Raw genomic sequence first — 18,290 nt, forward strand, 5'->3', positions numbered from 1 at the left:
GCCACACACCTTCCGGAGGGACTATAAAACCCGGAAGTGTTGAGTGCCTCAGTAGTCTCTGCAAGATGGGGGAGCGAGAGGGTCCCATCTCTCAGTCTGAGCTGTGAATAACACTGAACACATGTCTACTAAACTGGAAGTGGTTTTACTGACGTGTTAGTGCCCTTAATGTGGTTTGAAAATATAGTTTAGAAATGCTAAAGCTGTGTTGCCTTTGGTTTAGAATTGCTAAAGCCGTGTTGCCTTTGGTTTGGAAATGCTAAAGCTGTGTTGCCTAATTAAAGTTGCCTTGCCTAATTAAAGTTGCCTTGCCTAATTAAAGTTGCCTTGCCTAATTAAAGTTGCCTTGCCTAATTAAAGTTGCCTTGCCTAATTAAAGTTGCCTTGCCTTCTATATAATTAAAAGTCTAATCTTGACCACTTCCTGTTTGTGCTTTATATTGATTTTAGAAAAACCGATGCCACTTTTGCCATAAATAATTTGTTTTCAAAACGTGTTTAATGACTAGCAGTTTGGATTCATTAATCACGTCTCTCATCTAGGTTTTGAATTGGGACCTGCACAAGTAAGCAACGAACTTGAGATGGTCATAGAATGATAGAGCTATACAACACGGAAACAGGCCCTTCAACCATCGTGTTCAAGCCGACCAAGTTGCCATACTGGGCTCGTCCCATTTGCCTGCATAGCCCTCTAACCCCTTCCTGAACATGTAAACTAATATAAAGCAAACTCCCTTCATTATAAATCCTCTAGCCGTACAGCATTGTGACAGATTGTGTTTCTTGCTACAGTACACGGGGACCATCTACAGCCCACGCAACCCCACTGCCATCTTCCTACCAGCGGGATGTGTTTCAATCATCAGATGTTTGGAGAAATTGTGGGCAGCCAGAGATTATACAAATGACAACAATTGGCAGAGAACACAGGGAATCAACACCTCCATTCAATCATATGAATGCAAATGAGAATAACACTGGATATGGTAAGTTTGTTGTTTTACCTGGGCCTATTCTTTGGAATGGAAATTTATCTTTAAATATTGATTTGCATTACATGCCTTTACTTTATATTTTTATGCATCCCTCATTAGAATGACATAGTCTTAATTCGGTATAATTTAGCCAATTACTAAATATCAGTGGTTACACAAAAAAGCTGGAGAAACTCAGCGGGTGCAGCAGCATCTATGGAGCGAAGGAAATAGGCAGCGTTTCGGGCCGAAACCCTTCTTCAGACAGTCAATATATGTCCTTCCTCAGATTTGGAGACCAAAACTGTACGCAATACTCCAGGTGTGGTCTCACCAAGACCCTGTACAACTGCAGTAGAACCTCTCTGCTCCTATACTCAAATCCTTTTGCAATGAAAGCTAACATACCATTCGCTTTCTTTACTGCCTGCTGCACCTGCATGCCTACCTTCAATGACTGGTGTACCATGACACCCAGGTCTCACTGCATCTCCCCCTTTCCCAATCGGCCACCATTTAGATAATAGTCTGCTTTCCTGTTTTTGCCACCAAAATGGATAACCTCACATTTATCCACATTAAACTGCATCTGCCAAACATTTGCCCACTCACCCAGCCTATCCAAGTCACCCTGCAGTCTCCTAGCATCCTCCTCACAGCTAACACTGCCCCCCAGCTTAGTGTCATCCGCAAACTTGGAGATATTGCCTTCATTTCCCTCATCCAGATCATTAATATATATTGTAAATATATTAAACACTAAATATCAGTGAATGCTTACGGCAATGATTGAGCATTGAAAATTACATTTTATGATTAATGACATCTGGACTAGGGAAAGTATGAGAATCTTCAGCCAAAGTCTTCTTAATGGGTAGCTTGGACACCAGCGGTATGTACATTGACTTCTTTAACTTCAAGTAACCCTCCATCCCTCCTTCTTCCCAGTTCTCTGGCCAGTTTTACTGTCTCTGATTACATTATCTCTGCTTTGTTGTTACCTTCTCCCAGCTAACAATGATCTATTCTACATTTCCCTTGATCTTCATTCCCTTTGCCCTGTTTTCACACCTTCACACTTCCTTATCTATATACCTATCTATGTCCCTCCCCCCTGACGTCCGTCTGAAGAAGGGTCTTGACCCGAAACATCACCCATTCCTTCTCTCCACAGATGCTGCCTGTCCCGCTGAGCTACTCCAGCATTTTGTGTCTTGATCCCATTCCTTCTGAATGGTATCAGTCACTGGCAGCAATTTGTGTATTTATTATCTAAGAACGGTTACTGAATACCTGAATCTGATCTTTGCAGCACTGCCTGCTCAATGAGTAACATGTTCTTCACTGAATGATCTTCTGTGTCTTGCATAATTCTCTGTCACAGGATTGAACTTTTTTTATCAAAATGAGAGAGCTTTGCCAAATTAAATAAATTGTTAAATGGTCATTCAGGTTGAGATAGCATGAACTGGAAAACTTAGCAAATGTTTTACACTGTGCACATATTTTAAATAAAGGTTAATAGGGCTATACTTACTTTCAAAAGCGATCAGAGCTAGTACGTTGCCCTCTTCGAGGAGTGGACTGGTTTCCATCGCCCGTTCAAAAGGTTTCCCATGAAAATTGTCACTTTCTTGCTTTTCCAAATCTCATCGGTCATTATGCAATTTTCTGGAACATTAATATTGAATGTCATTGAATATTGAAGTTAAACACATTTGACATATGAAGGAATGGTGAAGCAGGGTCATCACCCATTCCTCCTCTCCAGAGATGCTGTCTGTCCCGTTGAGTTACTCCAGCATTTTATGTCTATCTTCAGTGTAGACCAGCATCTGCAGCTCCTTCCTACACATTTGAAGTAAGATTTTGATTTTGATTTACTGAGGGTAGCATTTAAGCCTTCCCATTATCGATGAGATCAGATCATGTCATTGCTGTTTGTAAGACACCTTTGTGCAGAGATTATCTGCCATATTTCTCCTCATGGCCACAGTAACAGGAGACATTCTTCACTGGTAGACCTTTCAAAATGCTTCATTGACGATAGGCATTTCAATACAAAGTTGCCTTTGAATAGTTTTAAACTATTACATCTTTGCCCTTTCTTACAAAATAACGTAAGATAATTGTTTTTCAGGACTTCACAATTAGATAATAGACAATCGATGCAGGAGTAGGCCATTTAGCCCTTCAAGCCAGCACCGCCATTCAATGTTATCATGGCTGATCATCCACAATCAGTACCCCGTTCTTGCCTTTAGTTCCTTTATTTACAGCAAATCTCGGTATGTCAGTGAAATAAACCCATCCGAATGATAAGGAAGTTACCAGTTCACTCTTGGCATGGACCGGATGGGTTTGGATTTTAGAAAATCAATCAGTTTGAGAAGGTCCCATGAACAGTGACTGTCAAACAAAAATCCTTATTCTGAAGAGATTTTGACAAATTTAGTTTTATGCTGTTAATTAAGGAAGGCATTTTCAGCATCCTAGTCATTGAAAGCTGTACACCATTCTCATTCACTGGGTCAAGTCTAAGTGAACTCTAGAATAAAACTAACAATGGAAAAGTTTCTGTATTCTGCCCTGCTGATTATTCAATTACTATAACCATTAGAGCTTATGTTCTGAAATAATTACAATTATGGTGTTTGCTGTTTCCATTGGATAGTTAATCCTGGGTTTGAGCCCATTGCAGATGATTCCTATGGCTCTGTTTCATCAACGTACTCTGCAAGTCATTGCCAAGATTCTTCATTCATTCCCAGCCTCGACAGACATGTTCAAATTTTAAACATGGAGCCAAGTAAGTATTATTAATTTTCATTTCCCAAAATTTAATAAATATATGATCAGATATCTGGCAGAATTAGCCACACTGTATCAGTTGGCGGTTTTGGATAAAACTAACATTCATTTAACTTTGAAACCTTGTTTCTACAAAGATTTGTCAGTGTTAACATACATGCATGCACACAGACAGGCACTTTACCCAGATTTACGTAACGTACATTTAATCCCCACACCTACAATTTATAGGCTAACTGCACATTGAACGATTGGTGATGCTTTTCCAGAACCTATGGCTCACATCTCTGACAATTGCTGCACTTTCACAAATCTATAACTAGCTGCCACTTGCTGTACAACATTCTTTGGAAGTTCTTTATTTCTGCATTTTCAGTGACATAAAGGCAAAGTTTTCAACAAAAAGCCTGCATGGTTACAAAATATCTAGACCTTCTTGCAGTATTTTAAAATGCTGGCAGTGCAATGCAGAACGTTTTTTATCACTCCGAAAAAAGAGCAAGAACATTTATAGGTTCATGAATCCAAAGTTACGGGATAATGTAAACAGCTTGGATAGATATCTTAAATAATAATGTGATGGTCATAGGCTTGGAATTCTCTCACACACAGTTGCTGATGAATGCAAATGTTAATTTCAAACATGAGCAATAGATTTTTGACAATCAAAATATTATAAAAATTATGAAATGGCAGAATTATAAAGTAAACTCCTGGATCAATCCTGTCCTCCGACAGAACTGCTAAGGACACTAAATTGTGTCCTATCTTTTCCTACACCAGTTTATGGTAGTTACTCAGTTTATCATCTGAGTTTCAAAGTAACCCTGACAAATTGGCAATAGCCTATTTGAACCAGAGATGTCTGCTAACTCCAAATAGATTGATATTTGTGATCACCTTTTGGGCAAAATGAATAATTATACTTAGACAAAAAATTGGAATGCTGTATTTGATGGGTGGGAATTCATTTGAAATCAATTAGAATGTAGAGACAATACATGTGTTCCAAAGACTTGTTTGCTAGAATGTATCCATGATTTTGAACATTATTACTTCATTAGTTTGGGGACTGTTTCAAATCTGAATATTATGCCTTCGTGATTCTAGAACTTTTGTAATGTGTACTTTTAAAATGATGTATTAACTGATCTCTCTTTAGAATGCAGGGAGACATTTTGAGGAAGTACCATGTCAATTAACTAGCTACTTTATGTTATTATGTTAGAAATCTGTTTACAAATTGAGATTTTCTTTTAGTTCTTATTAAAAAAAATTATAGCTCAACTTTTTCTTGGAATAATTGGACGTTTCTCTACAATTTTGTTGATTACAATAGGCTTTGCAAATTATTATCACAGAGATTATGCAATATAGAAGAAAGTATCCTTAAGTCATTCTAGACAAAAGTAACAATGGTCGGTTAGGTTTCAGTGGATGTATCATCTTGGAATCTAGTGTTTCTACGTGGAGAGATAACAAATAATTAAATAAATAAATACAAGAAAGAGAAAGTGAGGAAAATGAGCCAAGGCGGCAGAGGAATTAGAGTATGGGTAGAACAAATGGATGAGGCTGTGGTGGCAGAAGATACACCTGATGAGAGATTGCCATTGGAGGACATAGTTGATGGATATAATACATCAGGAGAAAAACGGACATTATGTCAATGTTTCCAACAATTCTGGCAACTTTGCGTTGCAGTGGTGAGGTTTTTCTATCACTATTTTACAGAAACGTATCCAGATTACAAATACATTGAAACGCATAAACCTCCACAAGATGTTCCTCAGACACCAGGCAAAATAGAGGAAGATGCATCGACAAAGATCTCCAGTCAGCTAACGATAAATATCGATGAAATCACTGTCTCAAATTTGAACAAACATGATGAACCGCATTGGAGAGGTAATGGTAGATCTCTGAGTGATAATACTTATTTTTCTTATTATTATGGTCATAAACACTGTGAGATTGCTGGAGCGAGACTTGTATTGCATTATCAGCAGCTTAGATAGGGTAAGTAAGAAGGAAAATATTCCGTTGGCTACGAGGCAAAAAGCAGGAGGAAAGGATTAGACAGTAGACAAGGGAACTAATTTTAGAGGGCCATAGGGATCTGGAATTCACTGTCAACGAGGATAATCGCCCAACACCTCCGCTCAGTTCGCAATAAGCAACCTGATCTCCCGGTGGCTCGGCACTTCAACTTCCCCTTCCCATTCCCAATCCAACCTTCCTGTCATGGGCCTCCTTCATTGACCTCCAATTTCAGGTAGTCCTTGCTTTCTCCCTCCTTTCCATCCCCAGCTCTCCCAGAAGCCCACTGTTTCCCCCTCTCACTTTCTACTCCCCCCCGACATCAGTCTGAAGAAGGGTCTCGACCCGAAATGTCGCCTATTCCTTCTTTGCATAGATGCTGCCTCACCCACTGAGTTTCCTGAAGGGTCTCGACCCGAAACGTCGCCTATTCCTTCGCTCCATTGATGCTGCCTCACCCACTGAGTTTCTCCAGCATTTTTGTCTACCATTATATTTAAAAGGTATTTTGATGTTTATTTGAGGTTCTGTAGATTACAAACCAAGTTTCTCCAGATCACTGGTAAACCATACACAATAAATCAGGAGAATGTCATTTTGAAAGTTTGAAATAAATAAATTGAATTGATAAGAATCATTTCTGATGCAGTGTGTTATTATCAGGGAAGAGGCGCATAAGTATTGGTGCTGTAATACGGATGGCATCCTTGGTTGGTGTGAACGAACTGGATAGAATACCAGAACGTGAGCTGAGAGAAGAGGAGACAGAAGGTGTGTAGAATGAGTTCAGGTAACATTTGTCCAAAAACGCACACCTGCTGGGTTAATATCCTCAATTACACCATTAGAGGAAATAATGTGATGCCAACACCTGACCTTGTGAAAGGAAATAAATAATCTTAATTTGATTTTATGCAGAAAGGAAGGAGCTTATTGCTGAACTGGTGACCTTATCATCCAGTGAACGGGCAAGGGCCATCCTGGAATTGACAGTGGGCTTGGATGAGAAACGAAAGATCAGGTACGTCCTTCAAGGGTGGTTTTTCAATATGGCTGCGTTCTGTTTGTGTGAATACCAATACATTTCTGGTGAGCACACAATGATTACTTCTAGTTTATTTTGCTACTGCCTCAGTTATTCATAATTTTTACCTTTAAGACTGGAATAGAATGGAGAACATCTTGTCATTCAACAAAAGAAATGTCACTGGTCATACCCTTACAGTTTCAAACTGTTTCAGGGCATAATTCAGTGGACCTCAATCATCCCTTGAAGAAGGGTTTTGGCCCGAAACGTTGCCTATTTCCTTCGCTCCATAGATGCTGCTGCACCCGCTGAGTTTCTCCAGCATTTTTGTACCTTGAAGAGTTTGTAGTGTTTGCCTTTTTCCTGCAATGATAGATTGGCTTCATCCTCTCTCAGGGATTAGTTTTGTCAAAGATAGACACAAAAAGCTGGAGTAACTCAGTGGGTTAATTAGTTAGCCGCTGAGTTACTCCAGCTTTTTGTGTCCATCTTCAGTTTGAATCAGCACCTGCCTCCCTACACATATTAGTTTTGATAATGTAGGAGCATTATCAGTGCCCTTAAACACACACGGATGCTGATTGAAGGGATAATGTTAAGTCAATTCACAGGGTTACCTATTTGGGTACTGGAACTTGTTAAATGTTCATGTTAAACTCTATCGTGTATTGTGGGGGGTTTTTCTGTATGGTTTTGTATGGTATGTTATGTTATGGTAGCTCAAATCTCACTGTACCAATTGGTGCAAGTGACAATAAATGTATCTTGAAATTGGAACTGCAACTGCAGATTTTGTTACATGTAATTGACAGTGTTTTATTCTTGAAGGGAGAGATTGTTGTCGTCTGTGGACGTTATAACAATTCCAAGAGAACAGAGTACTCCTCAAACTAAAATAGCACATCTCAGCAAGGGGAGAAGTGGCCTTTGAAGGAAATGCTCTTGGACAGCGTAGATTTCTGGATCATAAAAATGATGCCATGTTAAACAAATGACGATGCTCAACTATACGTGTAGAGAAAAAACTTTTATTGAAAAATTGTATCTGGTGTATGAATACAAGGGCCTGCCTTAAATCAGTATACAATAAACGCTCCACCAGCATTAAACATTGCTTTAGCTCTAAGGTGACCATACACATAAAAACAAAGAGTCATTCCCACCAAGGGGCTGAACTTAGAAATAAATGAAATATGAGATTTTTATTAACATTCTGTTGACCTTTTGGTTACTATGTGTTCTGTACTTTGTTTTCATTGCACATATCTGGCCCCTGTATCATTTAAAAACCCTGGATCAAGAGAACTAGACTCATTAATTCCTGGGATGGCGGGACTGACATATGATGAAAGAATGGGTCGACTGGGCTTGTATTCACTGGAATTTAGAAGGATTTATAATTGTAATTAATTTATTAGCCAAGTATGTAAAAGCATACAAGGAATTTGATTTGCCATACTGTCGTGCCAAAAAGGCAACAAGACACACAACTACATAAAAATTAACATAAACATCCACCACAGCAGCTCCCCCACATTCCTCACTGCGATGGAAGGCAATAAAGTCTTATCTTCTTTCCTCCTTATTCTCCCGCGATCGGGGCGGTCGAAGCCCCTGCCCAACCAAGGAACACAGTGCTACACAATGTTAAGTCTACAAGCTCCTGCGGTTGGAGCTCCCCAAGTCGATCCATGACAAAGGGATTGCAAGCTCCACGATGTTAAGTCTGTAGGCCCTACGGATGGAGCTCCGGAAGTTGATTCCCAGCAAGAGGCCGCCAGCTCCACCATGTTAGGCCACAGTGTGGACGGAGATACAATATGGAAAAAGTTGCATATCCGACCAGGAAAGAGATTTAAAAAGTCCCCCCCCCCCCCCAATAATACAAAACTAAAGATACAATAAAACAGACATTTAACAACAGACTAAAAACAACAAAAGAAAAAAAAGAACAAGACAGACTGTTGGCAACACTGCCATCGTACAGCGCCACCCGGTGGATGAGAGGGAATCTTATAGAAACATATAAAATTCTTAAAGGATTGGACAGGGTAGATGCAGGAAAAATGTTACCAATTTTGGAGGAGTCTGGAACCAGCAGTCACTGTTTAAGAATAAAGGGTTGGCTATTTAGGACTGAGATGAGGAAAAACTTCTTCACCCAGAGAATTGTAAATCTGCGTAATTCTTTGCCATTGAAGGCAGTGGAGGCCAATTCATTGGATGATTTCAAGAAAGAGTTTGATTTGGTTCTTGGGGCTAAAGGAATTAAGGGATATGGGGGAAAAAGCAGGAAAGGGATACTGATCAGCCACAATCATATTGAATGGCGGTGCTGACTAGAAGGGCCGACTGGCCTACTCCTGCACCTATTTTTTTCTTTCTATGTTTCTATTAAACTTTCTCTTCCAAGTATTCGCAGAGCCGATGGTGATAATAGAATCTGTAAATGCTCCTTTGTGGATGAATGCACTAAACAGGGTTTCTATCCAGACACATATTCCAAGTGTGGATTTTATATAATTTACTCATACTTTTTTTTATATTTGCAATGTTGAAATTGTTCATTTCCACTGTTTTTTTTCCAGAGAACAGGTAAATATGGAGATTGGGCCAAAGTCAATGGAAAGAGAATATCAGATAAATAGCTGCACCCAGCTTCTGGCTAAAATATTATCTGTAAGTATTAACAGGAGCAGGTATAAAGGAATCTTTGAATCAAGGACTCTAGATATTGAATTCCGTGCATGTTGGGCTCATTCGATTGTTATTAGTTAACGAGAATAAGTGGGCCCATGTTCACATGGGAGGGCTGGTCCCCCAATGCAATATTCCACCACTCCACCAATTCCAATATTGGTGGCTAGTGGATGGGGGAGACGACTTTCTGGAGCGCTAGTATGGGTGGTGTGGGCCAAAGGGACTGGTTTCCAGAGGGATAGTATGGACATTGTGGGCCAAATGGATTCTTGGGCTGGTAGCTCAGTCACTCAGGCCTGGTGGGCTGGCTGTTCACACACTCATGGCTGGTGGGCTGCCAGTTCACTCACTCATTCACAGCTGGTGGGCTGGCAGTTGACTCACGGCTGGTGGGCTGGCAGTTGATTGAATCAAGGCTGGTGGGATGACAGTTCACTCACGGCTATTCCTTGAAATACCATTTCAAGCATATTGCTGTACACCAAATTCAAAAGCAATTTCATACCATTTCAAGCAGAGTGCAGGCCACCAAATTCGAATGCAATTTCATACCATTTGGGCTTTATACTCCTGGCTCCCCAGAAGGGGTGTTACCTTCATCATGGTGATTGACAGGTGAGAGTCCAATCAGCTGATCTCAAGATTTTATAAACATTCATAACTTTTTTATTTTTTATCGATCGGAAAAATTCTCGGGGCTGCCTCAGTGGAGGAGGACTGTGAGTAAAATGGCCAAAAATCTCAGTGATATATGGTAGTGTTTTTTCTAAAATCAATATACAGCGCAGACAGGACATGGTCAAGATGAGACTTTTAGATTTGGATAGGCAGCAGCAGAGAATGGTGTTTCTACCAGCTGACTGACCTCTACACAAACCTTGAAGAAGGGTCCCAACCTGAAACGTTGTCTGTCCATTTCCCTCCACAGATATTGTCTGATGCGATGAATTCCCCCAGCAGTTTCTGTTTAGCTTAAGATTCCAGCATCTGTAGTCTCTGTGCCAACAATTTCTGAGCATTTCCTATCCAACGTTTCCACGCCAGTTAATCAAGATGAAGCTTTACTGATGTTTCATGCTAAATCCTAATTCCGCACTCTACTCGGCAGTCCTATTTCTCACGGTTTTAGGGAATGTAAGGGTTTATCTAACTAGAGTACACAGGCCAATTTATTTTAATTGAAATCATTTGTTCTCCCACTATGAACTACACAGATACAGCATGTCATCTAGTGTTTAATTACACCAGAATAGCTGCCATCAACCTGTGCTGAGAATTAAGGGCCTGTCCCACCAGCAAGCGACTGCACGCGGCAAGCGCGGCCTAACGTGGTTGCTTGAGCCGTACGGCCTCACGGGGCCGGTCCCACTTCGATCGCCAGAGCCGTATGCAGTTGTGCGGGGCTTGTCCCGACATCGCGCGGGGCTCCGTAAAACTGACACTGTCCAAAAATTCCACGCGGCAACGGCCTGCGCCTCGATGGGCGTACGCAGTGTCTCGTTGCTGTATGCAGTGTATTGATGCTGTATGCCTAGCGCATGGCGTTGCGCGATGACGCCACCGCCCGGCGTGCCATTGCCCGATGACGTAACCGCCCGACGCCGTGCGACGTCCAAATTGAGTCGGCCCGCCTCCTACCCAGCTGATTGGTGAGTATGATGTCGGGACCAGCCCCGCACAACTCCAGACGGCTCCGCGGTTGGAAGTGGGACCGGCCCCGCGAGGCCATATGCCTCAAGCCACCACGTATGGTCGCGCTAGACGCATGCAATCGCATGCTGGTGGGACAGGCCCTTTAGTGTTAGGTTTAAGCTCGGGTTTATTAATGCAACATGAGCACAGGTAGAGTGAAAAGCTTTGTTTTACATGGTCTCCAAACTGATTGTATTTAAAATTACATCAACTTTAGAAAACCCATATGCACTGCATTGGTGATAAGGCTAAAGAAATGCAATGAAACGGCTTGTTCTGTAGGAAATGTAACTACCATTCAGAAATTTTTGGAGGGGAAAGTAGAAAAAATTGGTCTATTATAAATTATTTTGTTATTGTATGTCATCGAATTATAAACAAAACTAATTCAAATGGTTCAAAGACTTGGAATTGAACAGAGAAATGTTAACAATGAGAGGAAAATGTGAATGCAGTGGATATTTTTCAATGCAAGACCAAGATAAAAGTCTATTTTCCGCAAAAATACGGAGATTCCACACCAACCAACTCGATGCGATGTTAATGTTTCATCTTTTTATTTTATTTTATTATTTTTTAATTTTTTTAATATATTATTTATTAGAAGTAATGTACATTGCAGCGATATAAGCCAAAAATAACATAATACATTTCCTGTACCACTTCTTATTTTAAACCTTAGAAAGAAGGAAAGTAGAGAAAGTTAGATAGGATAGTAAGGTGCGTGAGAAAGTGATCACGAGAGACCCGTAGAAACGTCAAACCTGAAGAAGAGATAAAAGGAAAATCAAAGAGAAGAAAAAAGAGAAATGGAGAAAAATAGAGAACAAAAGATATAAGAGAGTAAAATAAGATAAGATAAAAGGGATATACCCGTTTCATCTTTATACTCATTCTTTTACAGACTCTTCGACGCTTCCGTGAAAACGCGATTGAAATTTTCCATTCAATTCATCCGTTGCATAGATCCTTGAAAGTTATTGGGGGCAAGTTCGGAACAGGAGTTCTCACTTACTTCACCTTCCTCAAGTGGCTCCTTTCGTTCAACATCCTTACCTTCCTCATTAACACCAGCTTCATCACCATTCCTCAGTTCTTTGATTTGGTTCCCAACAACCGCTCTTTCACGGGCTTGGAGCTTCTCAGTGGTGCAGTAAGTATTCTTCAACCATCCATACTGATAGTGGCAAGAGAATATAATAGAATCAAGACTGGACGAGGCAATGAGTAGAAGAGTCAGGATAGTAAGCCACCTTTATTACTTCATTTGACAATAGCAATTCAATTGAATATTTGGAATGTTTATTTACTTTTAAAAGCAACAAAACATAAAGTTACACAAAAAAGCTGGAGAAACTCAGCGGGTGCAGTAGCATCTATGAAGGAAACCCTTCTTCAGACTTCGAGTCTGAAGAAGGGCTTCGGCCCAAAACGTTGCCTATTTCCTTCGCTCCATAGATGCTGCTGCACCCGCTGAGTTTCTCCAGCTTTTTTGTGTAACCTTCGATTCTCCAGCATCTGCAGTTCCTTCTTAAACAAAACATAAAGTTAGATAGGTCTTGGAAATAGAAGAATGGTGTCAAATGAATTGTAAATAGTGACCTGGCCTTTGATGAAATTATGGCAAATTATTGATGTGCACCATTTGTATTCCATGCAAAGTAAGTTTAGGATGTTTACACATACAACTGAGTGAAGACAACCCAAATATGTATTTTGTAATACCGCATGGGCCATATTGTATATAGGTTTCTCCACTGCTGCCATGCTGAGATCAGTTGAACTGATGTGAACTTAAGCTTCATTATTCCCATACCCATTGCAAAAGATCATAAAACCTTCCCCTGCAGTTCTGTGCAATTCACTTGTTAGTTTTAAACAGAAGATTAAAACGTCTTTACTTTAATCTATTTGACCGGACAAGACTATTTCATTATGCAATTTGTAATTTCCTTGTATGAATAACTCAAAATATAAGGAAACTTTAAAATGTACATGGAAAAGATACTTAGAGATAATATATATAAGCATCTAGATAAACAGGGTCTGATTAGGAACAGTCAACATGGATTTGTGCCTGGAAGGTCATGTTTGACTAATCTTCTTGAATTTTTTGAAGAGGTTACTAGGGAAATTGACGAGGGTAAGGCAGTGGATGTTGTCTATATGGACTTTAGTAAGGCCTTTGACAAGGTTCCTCATGGAAGGTTGGTTAAGAAGGTTCAACTGTTGGGTATAAATGCAGGAATAGCAAGATGGATTCAACAGTGGCTGAATGGGAGAAGCCAGAGGGTAATGGTGGATGGCTGTTTATCGGGTTGGAGGCAGGTGACTAGTGGGGTGCGTCAGGGATCTGTGTTGGGTCCTTTGTTGTTTGTCATGTATATCAATGATCTGGATGAAGGTGTGGTAAATTGGATTAGTAAGTATGCAGATGATACCAAGATAGGGGGTGTTGTGGATAATGAAGAGGATTTCCAAAGTCTAGAGTGATTTAGGCCATTTGGAAAAAATGGGCTGAAAGATGGCAGATGGAGTTTAATGCTGATAAATGTGAGGTGCTACACCTTGGCAGGACAAATCAAAATAGGACGTACATGGTAAATGGTAGGGAATTGAAGAATACAGTTGAACAGAGGGATCTGGGTATAACCGTGCATAGTTCCTTGAAGGTGGAATCTCATATAGATAGGGTGGTAAAGAAAGCTTTTGGTATGCTAGCCTTTATAAATCAGAGCATTGAGTATAGAAGCTGGGATGTAATGTTAAAATTGTACAAGGCATTGGTGAGACCAAATCTGGAGTATGGTGTACAATTTTGGTCGCCCAATTATAGGAAGGATGTCAACAAAATAGAGAGAGTACAGAGGAGATTTACTAGAATGTTGCCTGGGTTTCAACAACTAAGTTACAGAGATGGGTTGAATAAGTTAGGTCTTTATTCTCTGGAGCGCAGAAGGTTAAGGGGGGACTTGATAGAGGTCTTTAAAATGATGAGAGGGATAGACAGAGTTGATGTGGACAAGCTTTTCCCTTTGAGAATAGGGAAGATTCAAACAAGAGGACATGACTTCAGAATTAAGGGACAGAAGTTTAGGGGTAATATGAGGGGGAACTTCTTTACTCAGAGAGTGGCAGCGGTGTGGAATGAGCTTCCAGTGGAAGTGGTGGAGGCAGGTTCATTGGTATCATTTAAAAATAACTTGGATAGGCATATGGATGAGAAGGGAATGGAGGGTTATGGTATGAGTGCAGGCGGGTGGGACTAAGGGGAAAAGAAAATTGTTCGGCACGGATTTGTAGGGCCGAGATGGCCTGTTTCCGTGCTGTAATTGTTATATGGTTATATGGTTATACATGAGCAAAGTAAATTTGATGTTTCAGCTGTGAAAATGGAACACTATGGACATGTCTTGCATTACCATGGACTTGTCTTTGTTCTCTACTTGTGTTTTGCATTAATGTCTTGTTTTGTTTTGCACAGCCTATTTCCTTTTTATTGTCTTGCAGAATTGTATTTGTAATTGACATGTTATTTATGCATAAGTCTGTGTCTATGATGCTGCTACAAGCAGGGCTTTCATTGTGCCTGTGCATATGACAATCAACTTGACTTGACTTTTATACTTGTATGATTAAGCAGTTTAAAGAACGTATGATTTAATCTATGTTCAGCACGCTGTTTTGTGCCTGAAGTCAATTAAATGCTGCTCATCTTCGAGTGGTAAATAAAAGACAGACGTGTGCTTGCTTTTATAGGTCAAGGCATTGAGTATAAGAGTCAGGAAGTCATAATGCAGCTTTATAGGACTTTGGTTAGACCGTACTTAGAGTATTGCATGCAGTTCTGGTGCCCCATTATAGGAAGATGTGGAGGCTTTGGAAAGGTGCAGAGGAGATTTAGCAGAATGATGACTGGTTTAGGGGATATTATCAATAGGGAGAGGTTGGACAGACTTGGATTATTTTCTCTGGAATGCCAGAGGTTGTGGGGAGACTTGATAGAGCAATATAAAATTATGGGAGGCATAAATAGAGTAGATAGTCAGAATCTATTTCTGAGGTGGAAAAATCAAATACTTGCGAGCATCACTTTAAAGTGAGAGAAGGGCAAGGTTTAAAGGAGATGTGCAGGGCAGGGTTTTTACACAGAGGGTGGAGAGTGCTTGTGCACCCTGCCAAACGTGGTAGATGAGGCAGATATGATAGTAGGAGACTTTTGATATTTGGAGAGATATGGATTATGTGCAGGCAGATAAGAGTTGGTCTTCGGTTCCGTTTAGTTTGTCACGTACCGAGGTACAGTGAAAAGCTTTTGTTGCGTGCTATCCAGTCGGCAGAAAGACAATACCTGGGTGTCATGGTACACCAGTTATTGAAAGTAGGCATGCAGGTGCAGCAGGCAGTGAAGAAAGCGAATGGTATGTTAGCATTCATAGCAAAAGGATTTGAGTATAGGAGCAGGGAGGTTCAACTGCAGTTGTACAGGGTCTTGGTGAGACCACACCTGGAGTATTGCGTACAGTTTTGCTCTCCAAATCTGAGGAAGGACATTCTTGCCATAGAGGGAGTAAAGAGAAGGTTCACCATACTGATTCCTGGGATGTCAGGACTTTCATATGAAGAAAGACTGGATAGACTCGGCTTGTACTCGCTAGAATTTAGGAGATTGAGGGGGGATCTTATAGAAACTTACAACATTTTTAAGGGGTTGGACAGGATAGATGCAGGAAGATTGTTCCCGATGTTGGGGAAGTCCAGGACAAGGGGTCACAGTTTAAGGATAAGGGGGAAATCCTTTAGGACTGAGATGAGAAAAACTTTTTTCACACAGAGAGTGGTGAATCTCTGGAACTCTCTGCCACAGAAGGTAGTTGAGGCCAGTTCATTGGCTATATTTAAGAGGGAGTTAGATGTGGCCCTTGTGGCTAAAGGGATCGGGGGGTATGGAGAGAAGGCAGGTACAGGATACTGAGTTGGATGATCAGCCATGATCATATTGAATGGCGGTACAGGCTCGAAGGGCTGAATGGCCTACTCCTGTACCTATTTTCTATGTTTCTAATACATGATTATAATCGATCCATTTACAGTGTATAGATGATACTGGATAAGGAAATAACATTTAGTGCAAGGTAAACCCGGCAAAGTCCATTCAAGGACAGTCTGAGGGTCTCCAATGAGGTAAATAGTAGTTCAGGACTGCTCTCTGGTTGTGGTGGGACGATTTAGTTGCTTGATAACAGCTGGGAAGAAACTTGGCCTCGGGCTGGGCACAGAGATTGTGGGCCGAAGGGCCTGTTCCTGTGCTGTACCGTTCTGTGTTCACTCTTTGTGATTGACTGCTCTGCCAGTTACTGGACAGGAAGTTGTTTAGGTATTGAAAAAGGGGAAACACTTGCCAATTGTGTTGTTTAGGTTAAGTAGGAATTAAAGAGCAGTTCTGACACTTATGTGGAACTTTGATGCACAAATTGTTCAAATTATTGTTTCTGCTGGGAGATGATTTTTTTAAAATAAAGGGGATACTGAGCCAGGTGTCTTAGCGCATTTCAAAAGTAAATTTAACATATGTGGAAGCGATAGATCGTTAGAGTGAAAAGGGCAAGTAATGCAACTGATTATCCCAGTTGAAAAAGTAGCCAGCAGCCGGCTGATGAAACAGATCAATTACGTGAGAAAAAGATAAAAATTCTATTTGTTTTTTTATAATGTAATATTGAATTTGTTTAAAAATCCTGGTAGTAATGTTGGTGTCATTTTCATCTGTTTTAAACAAGTAACTTCCTCATTCGAGTTGTGTAATGCAGCAGCTTTTAAATGTCTGCACTGGTCTCATGAGCAGAAGCAGTAGGAGATGTTGTATGGACTATTGTTTGGTTCCAAATTGATTTTCCCAATGTTGATCACTCATTTTTCTTGCAGGGTTATTTTACACATACGGTTTTTTATTATGGGGTTTACACCAATGCCAGTATTCATGCAGGCCATGCAGCAGGAGTATATAACATGCAACTTGCTTATTTCCTCACCTTTGGGGTCTGCATGCTGATGTGCTTTCTATCTCTAGTGTTCAGGTAACCTGATCTATTCCTTTCAGTTCATTGCCATTATGTAAAGCACTTTATTGACTGAAGTTTGCTCACATTAACAATAACTCAGCGGGACAAGCAGCATCTCTGGAGAGGAATGGGTGATGTTTCGGGTTGAGACCTTTCTTCAGACTGGTTAGGGAAAAGAGAAACAAGATATAGGCGATGATGTAGAGAGATAAAGACCAATGAAGAATGATATGCAAAAAAGTAACAATGATAAAGGAACCTGACTATTATGTGCTGTTTGTTAGGTGAAAACGAGAGGCTAGTGCAACTTGGGTGGGGGAGGGATAGAGAGAGGGAGAGAATGCCGAGGCTACCTGAAGTTAGCTAAATCAATATGTATATAGATATATAAGGGTGTTTCTGTAATTAAGGGTACCAATCTGTGACATGGGTGGCCAAATTTGAAAGTTATTAAATTATAACAAAATACCACAGCATAAAAAATGGCTCTACCTATGAACCTTTTGAGCTAATATGTGATCAAAATCAACCAAAATGTAATATTTTAAAATTTTGAAAAATTATGATTTAAAAAAAATATATATACTTAAATGAGAAAAAATATAGTAATCTTTCATCAAATTCGATATGAATTTACTCAAAATTTGCCTGGAACCAACAGCATCTGTGTTGATGGGAAGAATACTTTCAATGAGACAGCTTTGTCTGGGATCATATCACTTCATCAAATTGGGAGTGGGGGAGCCGTCGAGTATAGTGGGGGAGCTGTCGAGTATGGCTGCCCAGCCTGCAGCTGTCTGTCCTTTCACCCATTTTTAGTATGTTAAAAAGTTTTGTTTTGGAGGTCTAGTCTTTTTATGTGGGGGGTGGTGGGGGGGAAAGGGGGAAACTTTTTTTCTCAGTCCCTACCTGGTTGGAGATGCGGCTTTCCTCCGAGCCGCATCTTCCCCTCCTCCTCACGGCCTACCAACGGGACTGGAG

The 18,290-nt window shown here is 40.5% G+C and overlaps 1 protein-coding gene across 3 annotated transcripts in view; it reads left to right on the forward strand.

Moving 5' to 3' along the window:
• Window positions 1–18,290, forward strand: part of LOC129706605 (transmembrane channel-like protein 5) — a 66,143-nt gene that overhangs the window by 14,371 nt on the left and 33,482 nt on the right. For all 3 annotated transcript variants that reach the window (XM_055650949.1, XM_055650951.1, XM_055650950.1), the window contains exons 3-10: window positions 796–989; window positions 3,652–3,786; window positions 5,523–5,696; window positions 6,492–6,599; window positions 6,747–6,849; window positions 9,444–9,534; window positions 12,152–12,400; window positions 17,173–17,324. In XM_055650949.1, coding sequence (XP_055506924.1) covers window positions 796–989; window positions 3,652–3,786; window positions 5,523–5,696; window positions 6,492–6,599; window positions 6,747–6,849; window positions 9,444–9,534; window positions 12,152–12,400; window positions 17,173–17,324 — 1,206 coding nt within the window. The remainder of the gene's footprint in view (window positions 1–795; window positions 990–3,651; window positions 3,787–5,522; window positions 5,697–6,491; window positions 6,600–6,746; window positions 6,850–9,443; window positions 9,535–12,151; window positions 12,401–17,172; window positions 17,325–18,290) is intronic.

The sequence above is a fragment of the Leucoraja erinacea genome, chromosome 20, assembly GCF_028641065.1.
Source record: "Leucoraja erinacea ecotype New England chromosome 20, Leri_hhj_1, whole genome shotgun sequence".
Lineage (NCBI taxonomy): Eukaryota > Metazoa > Chordata > Chondrichthyes > Rajiformes > Rajidae > Leucoraja > Leucoraja erinaceus.